At 39.4% G+C, this 15,826-nt stretch overlaps 1 protein-coding gene and 1 long non-coding RNA gene across 3 annotated transcripts in view; one reads left to right on the forward strand and one right to left on the reverse strand.

Moving 5' to 3' along the window:
• mboat2b (membrane bound O-acyltransferase domain containing 2b) overlaps nucleotides 1-8,314 on the forward strand; it is an 89,881-nt gene extending 81,567 nt beyond the window's left edge. For both annotated transcript variants that reach the window (XM_041253584.1, XM_041253586.1), the window contains 2 exons: nucleotides 5,556-5,707; nucleotides 6,288-8,314. In XM_041253584.1, coding sequence (XP_041109518.1) covers nucleotides 5,556-5,707; nucleotides 6,288-6,477 — 342 coding nt within the window. In that variant the 3' untranslated portion in view covers nucleotides 6,478-8,314. The remainder of the gene's footprint in view (nucleotides 1-5,555; nucleotides 5,708-6,287) is intronic.
• On the reverse strand, nucleotides 5,717-15,725 carry LOC121317544. The gene is made up of 3 exons (XR_005950508.1): nucleotides 15,600-15,725; nucleotides 14,803-14,911; nucleotides 5,717-5,883 (listed from the first exon to the last, which is right to left on the reverse strand). It is a non-coding gene; the product is annotated as an uncharacterized LOC121317544 (long non-coding RNA).
• Nucleotides 15,726-15,826: the final 101 nt, after the last annotated feature.

Raw genomic sequence — 15,826 nt, forward strand, 5'->3', positions numbered from 1 at the left:
GTTGATGGCGCTGGGGCACTAGTATATTCACATTTCAGTATCAAGGGGCAATTACTGTATAAGGTAAACCTAGCTGCGGGCACAGGACAGCCTGTAACACAATTGTTGGTTCCCCTGTCTTGTCGGACCGAGGTCATGAGGCTGGTGCATGATATCCCTTTTGCTGGGCACCTAGGAATCGAGAAGACGAGGGAACGGATATTGGTTCGATTCTATTGGCTCGGTATTCATACTGATGTGTCGAGATATGTAGCCACATGCCCAGACTGCCAGCGAGTAGCGCTGGGTCGAGTGCGCCCCGCCCCTTTGGTCCCAGCCGATTATTTCCACTACTTTCGAGCACATTGCAATGGACATAATGGGCCCTTTGCTACCTTCTGACTCTGGGTATACGCATATATTAGTGGTAGTGGATTATGCAACACGATACCCGGAGGCAGTCCCATTGAGGTCCACTAGTGCCACTGCAATAGCCACCGAGTTAGCACAGATTATGGCTAGAGTAGGGCTCCCCAAGGAGATTTTGACTGATCACGGGACCAATTTTTTGTCCAGTACGTTACAGCAGGTGTACAAAATATTGAAAATACATCCCATCAGGACGTTCTTTTCATCATCCACAATTGGACGGTCTGGTGGAACGCTTTAATCAGACCTTAAAGTCGATGCTGAGGTGATTCGTAACACCGGAGCAGAAGCATTGGGCATTGCTTCTTCCCTACCTCCTTTTTGCGGTGAGAGAAGTGCCGCAGAGTTCAACGGGGTTCTCCCCCTTTGAGCTTCTGTACGGCCGGCAGCCTTGCGGCATTCTCAACCTGCTGAGAGAGGGGTGGGAGGAGCACAAAGGCTTGTCCAAAAATGTAGTGAAGTATGTGCTCCTACTAAGAGATCGCCTGGATTTGGTTGGTCGTTTGGCCCAAGACAACCTCAGATCGGCTCAGCACCGACAGCAGCAGCATTACAACAAAAATGCACAGAATTGAACCTTTCGACTAGGGGACAAGGTAATGCTGCTACTTCCCTCATCAGAGTCAAAACTGTTTGCTAAATGGCAGGGGCCTTATGAGGTGATTCAGGCTATAGGGAAAGTAAATTATGAAATTAGACAGCCCGATCGCAGGAATGAAGGTGAAATTTACCATGTTAATTTGTTAAAGCCCTGGCAGGCAAGGGAGGTCTTATTTATAGCCCCAGGCAATATGGAGGATGATTTAGGTCCCTGTCCAGAGACCCCGAGCACAAGAGAAATTTCTATGGGGGAACAATTGGTTCCGGATCAGCAAAGAGAGCTGTGTAAGCTTATTGAGGAGTTCAGCGATGTTTTTTCTGACGTGCCTGGCAGAACAAACTTAGTTGAATACGACATTATCTCTCCACCAGGTGTCACAGTGCGAGAGAGACTGTACCAGATCCCGGAAAGTCAACGAAATGGCGTTCGCAAAGAGGTATGGGATATACTCGAGCTTGGGGTGATTGAACCTTCCAGGAACGAGTGGTGCAGTCCAATTGTCATAGTGGCCAAGAAAGACCGCACCAACCGCTTCTGGGTGGATTTCAGAAAGGTAAACGCTATTGCTAAGTTCGATGCATATGCCATGCCTCGGGTCGACAAACTTTTAGACAGACTGGGAAAAGCGAGGCTTATTTCCACTCTGGACCTGACAAAGGGATACTGGTAAATCCCTTTAACCTGCAGCTCCAGAGAGAAAACCCATTTTCAACACCAGATGGGCTGTTCCACTTTAAAACCATGCCATTTGGGCTACATGGTGCGCCTGCTGCTTTTCAGAGACTGATGGACCAGGTTTTACGAATATGCAGCAGCGTATATTGATGACGTGGTGATTTACAGCTCCACCTGGCGAGAGCATTTGGCTAGGGTTACAGCCGTTCTTCAGTCTCTAAGGGCAGCCTGGCTGACAACTAACTTGAGGAAATGTGCGTTTGCCAAAACAGAGACGCAATATTTGGGATTCTTAATGGGGAATGGAAGGGTGAGACCTGTGGTCACCAAAATCCAGGCTTTGGTTGATGCAGCGATCCCCAGAACCAAGACTCAGGTGAGGTCACTACTGGGCTTGGCCACAGTGGTTAACCCGTTAGTGGACCTCACCAAAAAGAGTGCTCCAAATTTAATTAAATGGTCAGCTGAGTGTCAGGGGGCGTTTGATATGATTAAGCGTAGACTTCATCCTGCACACCGACGCATTGGATGTAGGTTTGCTTGCAGTCTTGTCACAAAATGTAGCTGGAGTAGAACACCCGATATTGTACCTAAGCAGAAACATATTGTACCTAGCCGACAAAGCATATTTGGCCATTAAATGGGTACTCACTCTTTACGATACTACCTGCTGGGACACTCATTTGATCTGGTCACAGACCACGCCCCACTCACGTGGTTAAGTACAATGAAGGACAGCAATGCCCGGATAACTCGGTGGTATCTGGCATTGCAGCCCTTCATGTACCATATGGTCCACCGTGCGGGGAAAGAACACCAAAATGCGGATTATTTTTCCCGGGAGGGGGGAGTAATGGGAAAGGTAGATTTAGCCGAGTGTTCCTTCGGCTCCACTCTGAGCGGTGGGATATGTGACAGAAATATGAGTTCTGGTGATAAATCTCCCTCCCGACCTGTGAGGGCGCTAAAGAACAGGAGGCGAAGTATCTGGAAGGGCTGGCCTGATGGTTCGTTTTCGGGACCGGGAAGTGGGTCAGCCTGGAAAGAAGCGAGACTCTGTTGTAAGACCGTATTGACCTGAAAGGTAAATGATGGGCAGCTGCAAGTAATAAGGCAGCTGCAACCGTTTACCTAGATGTCATATGGGAGTACATATAGGGGCCAGGTTAACGCTGGTCTTTTCCTTCATTTGGGTTAACGTTTGGAGAGAGAAGGATCAAGAGAGGAGCTCTCGTTGTAAAGAGAAATTACGTGTTGTGTTTTGTTGTGTTTGTCAGTGTAATTGTCTGTGTTTTTCACCACCAGACAGTTAAAGCACTACTCCATGGCTGTCACCAAGGGTCAGCACTGTCCGGAGCACCGATGCACACCGCACTATCTGTGTTTGCACTAACCACCATCACGACTGCACTCACCCAGGACTGGTGACCGTCTGTTTGTTTTATTCGGGACTGTGCCCTGTTTTTGTTATCCCTGTGTGTTACACATTGTTGTGTGTCGCCGGGGATTTATTTATTTTACAGTCACCAGACCTGGAAAAGAAATAAAGCACTTTTCACTGGATTACCATTGTCTGCCTGTCACTCCTGCACCGCATCACTGCTACACCTGTTCCCCTTACCAGCCACTTTGCCACAGAGGGTCACTGTTGATATCTGGTGGGATATTGAAAAGAGGGGGAAGGGTTAATGAAGATTGGCTGTTTTGGTTTCTGTTTCTACTGAGGTTATACTATAGTTACTAAAATAATTCTGCAATCTCCTGACTGCATCCCAACTAAGTGCTAACACTAGAAGGACCGGAGATACTCATACCTAGAAGCCCCCGCAAATAAATAAACATCTGAACAGACATCGGTTTACAACATACGGTACATATTTATAAAACTGAAACGATAGCAAAACATTTTTTACTTTTCAGCCGCAATCTGTTTATTATCAGATGAGCAAAAGCATCTGAACAACGTAAATAAAAAAAAAAAACAAACATTTTACAGAAGCAACAAAAGGGTATTCCTTTACCTCGAGTCTAAGGCTGTTCACAGTCAACACAGTTAATGCGCTTCTGCACGCTGCCTTTCTGCACAGGGCACAGCTGTCCGAAGTTTTATTTTTATTGCACTTGCCAACCTGGCATTGGTGTCTCTTGCGGCTCTCAACAGGGTTGCCAGCTTCAGCTGTGGGTACACGCCTGGCAGTCTCCCTCTGTTCCAAATGCTTCTCGCGAAGTTCCTCTGCTAACTAAAATACATTCTCTCCTTGGTATAGTCTTCTCTGTGCATTTTTTATAAAGTACCCAGGAGTTGATGGCTGCTAGGTCCAATACATTGGAAAACACCTGAACAGACCACCGACTGGAGCCAGCTTTCACAGAATACCTCTGTACCATCTGATCCAAAACATCAACTCCGTATTTTGTTGCGTAGTAAAACTCTACGGTCTCTGGTAATTATTTTCATTAGTCCCGATGCTAATCGACTGCCCAAAGCAGCGCAGCTGGCAAGCAGGCACCAGCTTTCAAAAGGCTGATTGAAAAACAATAGACTGTCATTCATTCACTCTGGCAGAGAATACAAATAATAAAGTAGAATACCGTTCTGTATAATCAAAATACAACTGTTTTCTCTATGGCCATTAATTTGGCTGCTCGTGGGGCTTTTAGGTATAATGTAATAGATCTCTTTTATTTTTGCACTTCATGCGTTTCAATAAACATATTTATTTAATACATACCGTCAGAAAGGTACACGAACATGCAGCCCCATATGTGTTACACGACTGGAGAAAATAACATTTTAAAACCAAAAACTGCCAAAATGACAGCAGCGGGGCTTGTAGTGTTAAAGGCCACTTTATCAGCTTTTTACAGATTGATATAACCTTTCTATGATTGTGCACCTAATGTAGAGCATAGCCCATCCATGGCAGGTAAATTGGACAAAACAGATTTCCGAGCATAATCATGATGTTGAAATGTAAATATGGCGATTACCCTGTGTTTAACAGATGATACTGAACTGCCGCTCAGAGCACTAACTGGAAGCCAGCAGTGTTCAAAATTATATTATTATAAAATATTTACAGAAAGAACAGAGGGAGCAAGGCAGGCCTGTGCTGTTTGAATTTGGCTTTGCCTCGTGACACCTCTAAGCATGAGGATTTTTTATACTATTTGAACACCCTATCCTGTGTTATTGCTTTTATATCCCACCTCAGTCCAGATGTAAGGGAGTAAAGCCCAGCTTTTCTGCAACAAGGGAATGGCGGTACAGTTCAGCCACTGAGAAGGCACAGAAAGGGCAGCAATAGAGCTGCATGAATTGTTTGGACCAAGCTTGCCTCGCTGGCCTGGCAGTGTGAGGGATTGCTCCTGATGTTTTCACTGTCGTGAAACCTGTTCTGAACCGCGCTCTCGATGAGCACACTCTTCCAGTCATTGCCTTCCCTTCCCTCTGCAAGCAGGTTCATTCAGTTCTCAAAGAGAATAGCTTCCTGGGGCAGGTTTAGCAGCCATGCGGGAAAAGACATAAAGGGTCAAAATCATAAACTTCTTTTGGAAAGCTGAGAAGCTGAAAATGTAGCTTAAGGGTCCGATAGGGTAGTGCAATCTCCATGCCATCCAGTATTTTTGTCACACTAGTGTTTCACATTGGCCTCCACAACCACTAGATATAAAAGACCTTCAGTCTCTTCTGTCCTGGACTCAATCCAAATGAGAAGAACACAGAAACATCTTACACAATTATTTGGACAGTATGATATCCAGTATGGCAAGTTTACTAGATTTAAAGTCAACAACACAGTACATCATTGAACTTTTTTTTATAGCTGTATGAATGTACAATAAGTTGTTTTTTCTCTTGCTGTTCCAGATAAGGCACAACGTGAGGCAGTACTTCCTCGGCTCTTCTACACACAAGTTAATCTATGATGTCATAACAGGGGCAGGGACTCAAATTGCTATAAGCTACACAGTGGTACCATTCGTATTGCTCTCTGTGCCACCCTCTCTGAAGTTCTACAAGTAAGTACATTGCTTTATTTCAGGAAGCGAATTTGCTTCCTAAGAATGCATGCTTGAACGTTTTGATGTCATGGATGAATTATTAAACAGCGTTGAATAGCAGGTGGGTGAGTAACAGTTCTTGTTGTGGTCAGACTAACCAGCAGTAGGATCATGGAGAGGCATCAAAGATCCACCTAGAGGGGATAAAACATAAACGACCTTCAAAAATGACCTAGCTACTGACCAGGTGCTCTCAAAACATTGGTGAAATGCTCATGCTCTTTACAATTGCAGTGCAACCTCAATAAAAGCTGCCCTTTGCCTTCAAAATATTACAATTGAATTCTGCATATAGGGAAGTGCCTGTACGGTGTCTCCGGTTGTTTTTTTTTGTTTTTTTTTGTTTTCTTTATAAGAAATTAGCATTTCAGAGTATTGTGTATCAAACTTAAAGCTTATTCAGTATGCCAATATAATATGCTAGACTATTTGAAAAACTTGAAATCCATTTATTTGGTGTGGATCATTTGAAATATGAATGCTTTGTGGTAGGAATGTATAACCCCCCACCCCTCCCACTGTGCATTTTCTTTTCCAGGTCATGTTACTTCTGCCTGCACATCATTTGTTTCCTGGTGATAACAATGTTGTCATTGAAGCCGAGACAAATACGAGACAAACCGACGGAGAACAGCCTGCACCAGGAGCATCTGCAGGGAGGACTAGTCGCAAATAATAGCCATTCTGCCACAGACAACAACAGCAACCAGAAACGGAAAGCCACATGAACATATGGACCCTTTCGATAGGGAACGAGAACACTGGGACAAGTGCAGAAAATCGTGTTTTTTTTTTTTTTTTTTTTTTTTTTTAAGAAATTAAGAAAAAAAATATGATAATAAACCCTTCCAGTAAGTAGCACTATGGAGAGGGATCATAATTGTTTGAAGAAAAAAAAAAATCAAATAGCAGAGTGAAACTGACACAGATCACTGCAACTGAAAAAGAGAGTAACGTGGAACGATGAAAATAGAATCAAATAATTCCATAAATAAAAAAAGAATTATACTAATGTGGCCTAATCAAAAGAGCCAGTATGCCGAAGTATGCAAAATGTTTTTAAGTTGCCTTAAACCCTCTATCTACTTAACTGGTTCACAGATTGACATTAATTTACAGTTTCATAAGGTTCCTTTTAAGTTGGCATGGCGACAGTAGCATAGCTCTTCGGGTTCATACACAAGCGGCAGTTTTCTGAAAGCAAGCCATCTCCGGCAGATAACAGTATTTAGAGGGTTTTTGTCTGTGTGAAAATATAGTACAAGCTCTCCTGTAAAAATATTTTTAGTCTTTGCGAATGTATGTGCCATTTTGATTTAAATCTGTTTTTGTTTCTAAAGCCTAGGTAGTATCTGTCTTTCACCTTTTTTTTTTTCTTTAGATTTCCACAAAAATGTATGTTAATTACAAACATGGGTGTGAAACACTGGAGTATACTGTATAGTTTTCATGACAGCCCTTCCGCTCATACATTTTAAGGGCTCATTATTCTTTTTATTTTTTTAATCTGTATGTTAATCAGTTATTCTCCAGATGCAGTTTTAAAATTCATTGCAGGTTTCTTCATGGTCGGAAGCATTGGTTGTAACAATTTTAGCTGACCAAGCGTCCGAGCGAATGGAGTTTATCATGACCCTATCAAAAGGCAACGTGTCGTCCCAATGAGATTAGGTGCAGGCTGACTCAAGGTTGCATGTCAGGGGAATGAGGTTGCAGTTTGATAAGTTGCTCAGTGTCACACAGTGAGGAGTGGGGTAAAGGTAACACAGTTACACAATAAACCCTGTCTATTCTGAAGCTATGTGGCAAGCAGTGTCTCCAGAAAAAAAAAAAAAAAAAACACATTTAATATACTATTTACTTTGTATACTTTGTGATCCCTAAAATACATACAGTAATTATAATAAAAACAATAGTAACAAGAAGTTGCAAGCAACTTTATGGCGTTACTGTGAAATTTAATCATTTTGATTGGTTGCCATCTATTGGTTGCCATTCACTCAGTTGTAGACACTACTATGTGAAGTTTCAAGAGCTTTTATTCAATTGTGTTAATTTTATGCGCAATAGATGCAACTAGAGCAGTGCTGAAATTTGATTGGCCCACGACCGCTGTGCTTTTTTTTTTTTTTTTTTACTGTATCAACTTACATTTGGGCAAACTTTAAAGAAAACCATACTTGGATCACGTATGCCAAGTTTTGTTTTGATCAGATTAGCGGTTTTGGAGAAGAGAGTTGTGTATTAATTAGGTTATCCAACAGCTTCATTTTCGAGCACAGTGCATCTTGGACTATCCCTAACTATGTATACCAAGTTTCAGAACTCTGCAATAAGTGGTTTCCGATAAGAAGATGTTTGTAAATTGTCCAAAATGTGTCGTAAAATCCAATATGGCTGCCAAATAATGTGACCAGTCGCGTTTATTCAGCTATCAACATTAGTTCACATTGGTGTCTACAACTCGTGAAATTAACAGTTTTTGTGCAACGTTTTTCATTTTATGCAACTTTTAAGTTTTGTTGGTGGAAAGAAAAATAATAATAACTAGAACTGCCAGGCAGTTTTACAGCTTCCAGTGCAAGTGTCAGCAACAGATCAGTTTTATGGAGCACTTTCAATTTAAAATACTACATTAGTTCATTATCTCACAGTGATTTATAACTTTAAACACCATAGTAACCATAACCATGTTTATACATTGTAATCAGTTCTAAGCTAGTTTTACATTTGAATGAAGATTTTGAAAGGTTTTTAATGAAATGCGTCAGGTGGCCATATTGGTTTATGCACAACCACCATTTTTGAAAATGTCAATTGTATTGAGACAGGGATGATGCTTGTCAGCTTTGGAGTTAATCAAATAAACAGTTTTTTAACTGAAGCAGTTTTAAATTTACGAAGAAAATGTAGGTGTGGCGACCATCTTGTTTTACAAAGAACACCATGTTTTGCTGTTTCAATTCCATTGTCCCCAGAAGAATGATGCCTACCAAGTTCAGAGTTAGTTGGTTAAATGGTTTTCAGACAAAAGCAATTTGATGCTTAGGGTGTGTTTTGGCCAAGTTGCTGGCAGCCATTTTGATATTAAAAGTTATCGCAGCAACTTCTGTTTCGCAAACTTGAAGTTTTTGGTTTGGTTATTGATGACATATGTCAAGTTTTAAATCACTCGCTTCACCAGTTCCCAAGAAGAAGATTTTGAAAGGTTTTTCAAGAAAATACATCAGGCCACCATCTTGGTTGACATAGGAGCACAATCTTTTAGCATCTGAATTGTATTTAACCTGGGGTGATAGCTGCTAAGTTTGGTGTTGATTGGTTACACGCTGTTTGAGTAGGATCAGTTTGAAGTTTTGGGAAGAATTTGGGAAGAATGCAAAAATAATAAAAAATCTTTACAAGAGCAATAGGCTCCCCGGCCATCTTGTCTAGGAAGCCTAATAATCTTAACAACAATAGGCTTCCCAGCCATGGGCTTGAAATCCTAATAATAACCCTCTAAAAGGCTGTGGCCCTGTGCACTCTTTACTAGAAGAGTAAATAAAGACTAATTGTAAATGGCATTTCTTGAACTAACCTGCAATCAATTACTTAATCCTGTTTTGTGTTTGTTTTTATGTTACATAACAATTGCATTGTGTTTGTTTGTAGTTTTGTAGTTTTTGTCCCCCCCCCCCCCCCCCCCCCCCCCCCCAAAAAAAAGGGGTATTATATTACACATAGGATACACTGGTTTTGTTTGCATTTTTAAAAACCCTTGCATGCTTTTTTTATGGTGAAAGTCATGAGACAAAATCTGTTTAGGAATGGAGAAATTGTGCTAAACCAGACAAAGGGAGATTTGCAATTAGACCTGCTGCAAATAGTCCTTTGCATGAGGCACAGTGCCAGCTAGCACTTTCAGGGTTGTGCTAATACCTATAGTTAATGCAGATATATAATGAGAGACCTTCAGTTATCATTTTCTTCAAACACTCCCCAGATAGAGTGATACTGTAATGAACTTAGTTTGGGACACCAGTGCAAATGATTTGTCAAAATGTTTGTTGGTATCCAAGTTTATATACAGTAGGAATATGTTTTTAATGTAACACAAAGTTCTATATGTTCTGAATTGACTCAGTCAGCAGTAACAGGACAGTGCAAATACATCAGAACATACAACACCACAACTACGAAAATGTACAGAGTAAGCAACATTTAAACTTTATCTCTCTAATAAAAGCCACTTACAATTAAAAAAAAAATACAAGTTTATTCCAATCAGGTTTTTTGACTTGGTTGACTGGCAGCTACCCAGTAGAGTACTAAGCGGGTCTCGGCTGTTGCTGAGACCCAGCAAGATGTTTCTGAGGCACTCGTAATGTGAAGAGTGTAATTGATTTCCAATTTGAGAATCTAGGTATCTATATAAATAAAATCAGCACAGTTTGTAATATATTATATTATCGGTCCTGAAATATTGATTTAAAAATAAATAAATAAATAGTTTTTGGAGAGCTTTTTTTTTTTTTTTAAACCTTTGGTATAACATGGCAGTAGCAGTGCTTCAGAACATCAAGAATGGTTCCAAGATTCCCTGCTGTTGCTAGGCGATAATGGCCTTTTGTATTAAAAGTAATATGTGCAGATGAAGTTTGTTGTGGTATGTCCAAGTTACACCTCCAATATTACCACACCTTCAAGAGAATAAGAGCTTATCAATGCAAATTCCTTCAGTAAAAAGTGCCAAACTGAGTGTCTAGTCAGGGTGTGTCCAGTTTAAAGCAAAGAGAAAAGGAGACTTTATTTATGGACTAATAGTTACAAAATATTAACAAAGAAGAAAAACTATTTTTTAACACTAATGAAATAGATTTTCAATTACAAATTGACTGGTTTTTGCACATTCTGGACCACCACGTTTGCATTCAGTGAGCGAACATAGGTGGGCCGAATGGCCTTTTCTCGTTCTAGAATGTCTTATGTTCTACTAATTACACTTTGTGAATAGATTAACTAGCCAAGTGATGCAAGGGCATGCGAAATTTATATGTATACATATACATACATATATATAATTACGTTGTGCATCCGTGTTTATGTTTTATGTTTTTTTTTTTTTGTTTGTTTTTTTTTTTAACAAAGATAGCATATGTTCCCTTTCTCTTAAACCATTCATGTCCTATAGTTACTTACAGCAAAAAAGAATAAGAGTTTGTTGTTGGGGATTCAAATTATAACAAAAAATGTTTTTTTTCTTTGCAAAAAAATAATAAAATTAAATGTGTGAGATCCCTCTACTGGTGGGATGTCTACATAATCTCAATCTGACTATCCAGCCCATTTCATGTATCTTTTCTGTGTCGTTTGTTACAAAGCCACGCCATGTGGGCTTTGCCTACTAAAGGGAATTTTCTGTCCGTCAATCTGTTTCCAGCCCAGTCCCTCCCTAGAGGCTTCACTGCGTTATAAAGTATGTTGCATGTTTAATTCCCAGTTTCAAAATCTGATGGGTTCTACTTTGATAAACATTTTTAGTAAACATTTTGCCTTTGGCCAATCAGGAGAGACTTATGGTTATGTGACTTTGCAAGATGGCGACTACTACAGACTTCTGCAGGCTACAGATGCCTACTTTAGGCCAATGTTTACATTGTAGTAATTTCTATTTCACCTAGCAGTAGCTAACATAACGTTATGCAGAGGTGACTCGTCAGATTAGGCAAATTAGGCACGACTTCACTAAGAATTCCCAAAGGTTAGTTTTTTAATTTTTTTATTCGGTTGATACTTTACAATACACAAACTTAACTGCAATTAAGCGTATTCATTGCATAAGTTCCCAAGAAGTGCTAGTGACAATACTTAAGTTACAGGAGCCTCCCCAAAACCGGAAGCGTAACACCAGAGAGCAGAAAAGAACTTGATTTTAAATGAGGCACAAAGCCATGCTGTGCCTCACCAAGTGGTGGCGTTACCATGGCAATTTAACACGCTCACCAGTCCTGTGTGAGGACATTGCTATAGTAACCGCAGCTTGGGGAAGCACCGGCTTTCATAGTTTTACTGTATTGGGATTTGCGATTCTTCTTTTCAAAAATGGCTTCTGTACAGAACGACATTGTAAGTGAGCTAAGTAGCGTAGGTTTTCAGTAAGATGTGATGGAGAGACGTGGCATTGCGAAAGAGGGCATTGTGAGCCTGTGTTGGATGTTTTAAAGAAAGACGGGAAAAGCACACAGGCGTTTCAGGCATGTTATGGCATGCGTAAATGGCTGACTGGCAGCACTGTGAGTAACAAATTATACTGCTTGTCGTGTTTGCTTCTTTCTACCAAAACCGAAAAAAAAAAAAACAGTTTGTGCAAGTAAAGTGTAATGAATGCCCCCTACTAACCGAATAGACACATTGTATGTTAACATAAAAGACATGACTACAAACACCGCAAAACTGTAGCGTGTCTGACTGGTGCCAGGGTCGGCAGTTCTGAAAACGTTAGGCAGGGGCTGATGAGTCCAGTGCTGTTTATTTACGTTTGGTTAATAAAACCTATATTTTTCTTTTCAACCAGCCACACGTACAAAGTTTTTATTCAATTATAAGTGCAGCACCACTCAGTGCAATAAGGCTTTCATCCATTTTGAAGTGTGCAGCAGAATGACCACGTGCTGCTTGAAAAAGCTTCCCTACAATGTTTCCTTGACGATTTTTGAAGAACCATGTTTCTGGAAACGTTTCCTCATGTATGCTGGGCTTCATATCAACGTGCAACCCTTGTTCTCCCTGAACATTGCCACTATTTTATCTAAATGTCAGTATTTCATTGGTTTTTCATTGTCACACTATAATTGACCTCCAAGGCCAAGTCCTAACTAATATAAATAACACCATTTGGGTTCTACAAAAATACTTCAGTACAGTCATAGAGAATAATATGGTTGCAGCGTTTTGCTGGAAATCTTGGGTATTGTGGGTAGTATGGGATTGATTGCAACTGCTAGAAATTAAAAAAACAAAACAAAACAAAAAAACTATTAAGACATGTCCCAATAACCAGCAGTTTACAGTATGCTTTTTTAATAATGTATATTTGGGGGCTGACATATATATATAATCTAGATTATATATATATATATATATATATATATATATATATATATATATATATATATATATATATATATATATATTATCAACTGTCTTATACTCTGTTTTTGAAGCCCTTATTGATCCGATGGTTAGCCTTGACAGAGGTCACGTCAGTAATGTGGTCTCTCCAGTACCGCCCCCCTCCCCCCAGGTTTGAGGTGTACAGTTGGTTTTAGATGGGTTTCCTAGCTCATACTCTCGTTTGTGTTACCATCTGAAATGGTCCTTATTATCACTGTGCTGTGTAACTCTTCATATTACATTTCTACACGTTTTCTACACAGCCCTTCTAGCTACAACGTCACTTAACATGTGCTTTTTAAAGGAACTGGTCCAGCACATGGAGTACTGAGCGTGTCTAAAGCCTACAGACCAACACGGAGGAGAAGACACTTCTTTAGTTTACTACAACTTGTTAGAAATGAAAATGAATTGATACTGAACAAGGATTGGTTTTAGGGGACAGTGCAAATAAGCCCAAGTAATTGTAAGAAAATTGATTTTAACCTTTGCTGTAATGCCTTTAATCACCATAACTAGGCCAGGATACTGTGGCCCTTGCCTATAGATTGATCTTAACCAATATCTTGAAATGTTAAATATGGTTTAATTTGGAATTTGTAAAACAAATCTGCTTTGACCTGTAATATAACAGATGCAGTTATGTAACATGACACGTTGTACTCTCATTTGGTTCACATGGTTTTGACTTTGTTTGCCCAAAGCGATGACATCTTGAAAACACTCATATTGTGATATTTCCTTCTAGTGATATTGACCAGTACATGATACAGCCTTCCTTCATTCTCACAGAGGTTCACTTTATTGCACCAATGAAAGCTACACAGTGAGAATGTATGTTGATGCAATCAGAAAATAATCTGATTGATAGCTGTTATTGTTTTTGCTGGGCTTTTATGTTTAACAAAAAAATGTCAATATATTGTTTGATCCAATCCTTATAAATGCATACATCTTATTTAATGGGTAGGGGTTTGTTATTAACGATTAAAGGATATTGGTATACTGCAGGTTTAATGTGTTAATTTTTTCAAATATATTTTTAAATTATGCCAACCCCCCCCCCCCCCCCCCCCCCCCCCAAAAAAAACATTTTAAAATTTTATTTACAAAACTGATTTTTGGTTGTGTGCTCCGAAATTGTCAGTTTGTCAACACTGTGATGCATTCATCTCTATTTTTGTACTTAAGGGCAATTATGCTTATTTGTAATATTATAGTGGCTGTTTTAGGGGGCATTTGTACCTTTTTGTCTAAATGTTTCATTTGTTTGTCAGTGTGTGTGTGTGTGTGTGTGTGTGTTTCTTGGCATTGCAGATTAAAATGAGTAAACCTGGCCTTTATTTCCTTTCCTTTCACATACTTGTCGTTATTACTCTTGGCATCTTCACAGCTGAGCTGCCCATTAGTTCTGCAGTCTCTTGGCAACATACTATACATCAGTTAGTCTTTGCTAATCATGCTCAGAGTACGACTGTCATTATTCCAGTACTTATAGGTCAGTAAAGCTTATAATGTTGGTGCAGTGACTGTAACATACCATATTCAGAAACTAAACTGGAGTGTCAGTGCACACTTAACTGCCAAGTTAATCTTTATTTTGAGAAAGCTCAGGTGATAATCAGCACTTGAGTGTTGTTTCTGAATATGGCTCATAGTTTCAACCATCCTGATGTGATACAGTAACAGACACTCAAAGACGAATACTACTAATAATTGACCTGTCACTAAAACTAATTGCAAAGCAGGTCATGCTGACTAATATTACCATAATATTATTGCTTGTGAGTGCTATGTTCTCTTTACATTCTGTTTTATATTTCCCTTGTATTGGTCTTTTTATTGTTATGTGTTATCATTCTTGCCCTGGTCAGGAACCAGTCCCTTAAAATACATACCATAGAATGTTGATTTAAGTGCTTGCCACAGCAGGATTGCACTGCTAACAAACTGCTGCATGGAGACTGTCTGCTCAGGGTGAGTACTCACAGGTTACTGAGCAAGGCCCTGTGAAAACAAGAAACATTGTATATTACTGAGCATTTTACGAGCAATGAGTTTTGAAAAAAAAAAGCTAGCATTTAAAAGCAAGAAATAATTGTCAAGCCTATCCTAAAACATGCTAGGCTTTTGTTAGGACTTCGTTCAAATAGGGCATGAGTCAGGACTGGTGTTTATTCTGTGCATGGAAAAATCTCAGTAATTTACCTGCAATTGCAACATTTTAATAGCACATCATGAAGATTAAAATCTCTATAACAAGTTCTCTAATTCAATGGAATTTTCCACATGTACAGGCAGAGCTGTTTTTCAAAACATATTTAGAAAAGTATTTTGGAAAACACACTTACAAATTGGTCCAAACACTTGGATGTCATATTTTTTGATTACAAAGGAGATTATTTTAGTTAATGTATTTTGACCATTTAGGTGCCCAAAAAACCATACGTTCAACCCAAGACACAGTTTACCCATCTTCATCAAAAGGATTGGACTATTAATTTTAATTTGCAGCCCTTTACAAATCCATCTAATAAAGCCATTTTGTCAAAGATGGTTTATTTAACACCCAATGCCATGTACATTTCTATTATAACAGGACACATTTACATTTTTAAATAACAACAGTACAATACAATGTTATTTTTAGTTATGATTAATTTGTAAGTGTTCATTAAAGAATCAAGGCACATACTCTAATCATATTGTGACAGCTGGTTCTCCTGAAGGAATTCTAGTCGATGCCAAGAATAAATCTGTGAACAATGTGAAAATAAACCTTTATCATTGAAAACTAGAATATTAATACATAATCCACATGGAAAACTAATGATTATGTGCTCTAGTTTTAAGTTCTCTTGTGTAATGCTGGCAGGACAAGGTTATCTATTCTACATTTAAAGTTCATGTATATAAAATCTC

Source organism: Polyodon spathula, chromosome 6 (genome assembly GCF_017654505.1).
Source record: "Polyodon spathula isolate WHYD16114869_AA chromosome 6, ASM1765450v1, whole genome shotgun sequence".
Taxonomy (NCBI): Eukaryota; Metazoa; Chordata; class Actinopteri; order Acipenseriformes; family Polyodontidae; genus Polyodon; species Polyodon spathula.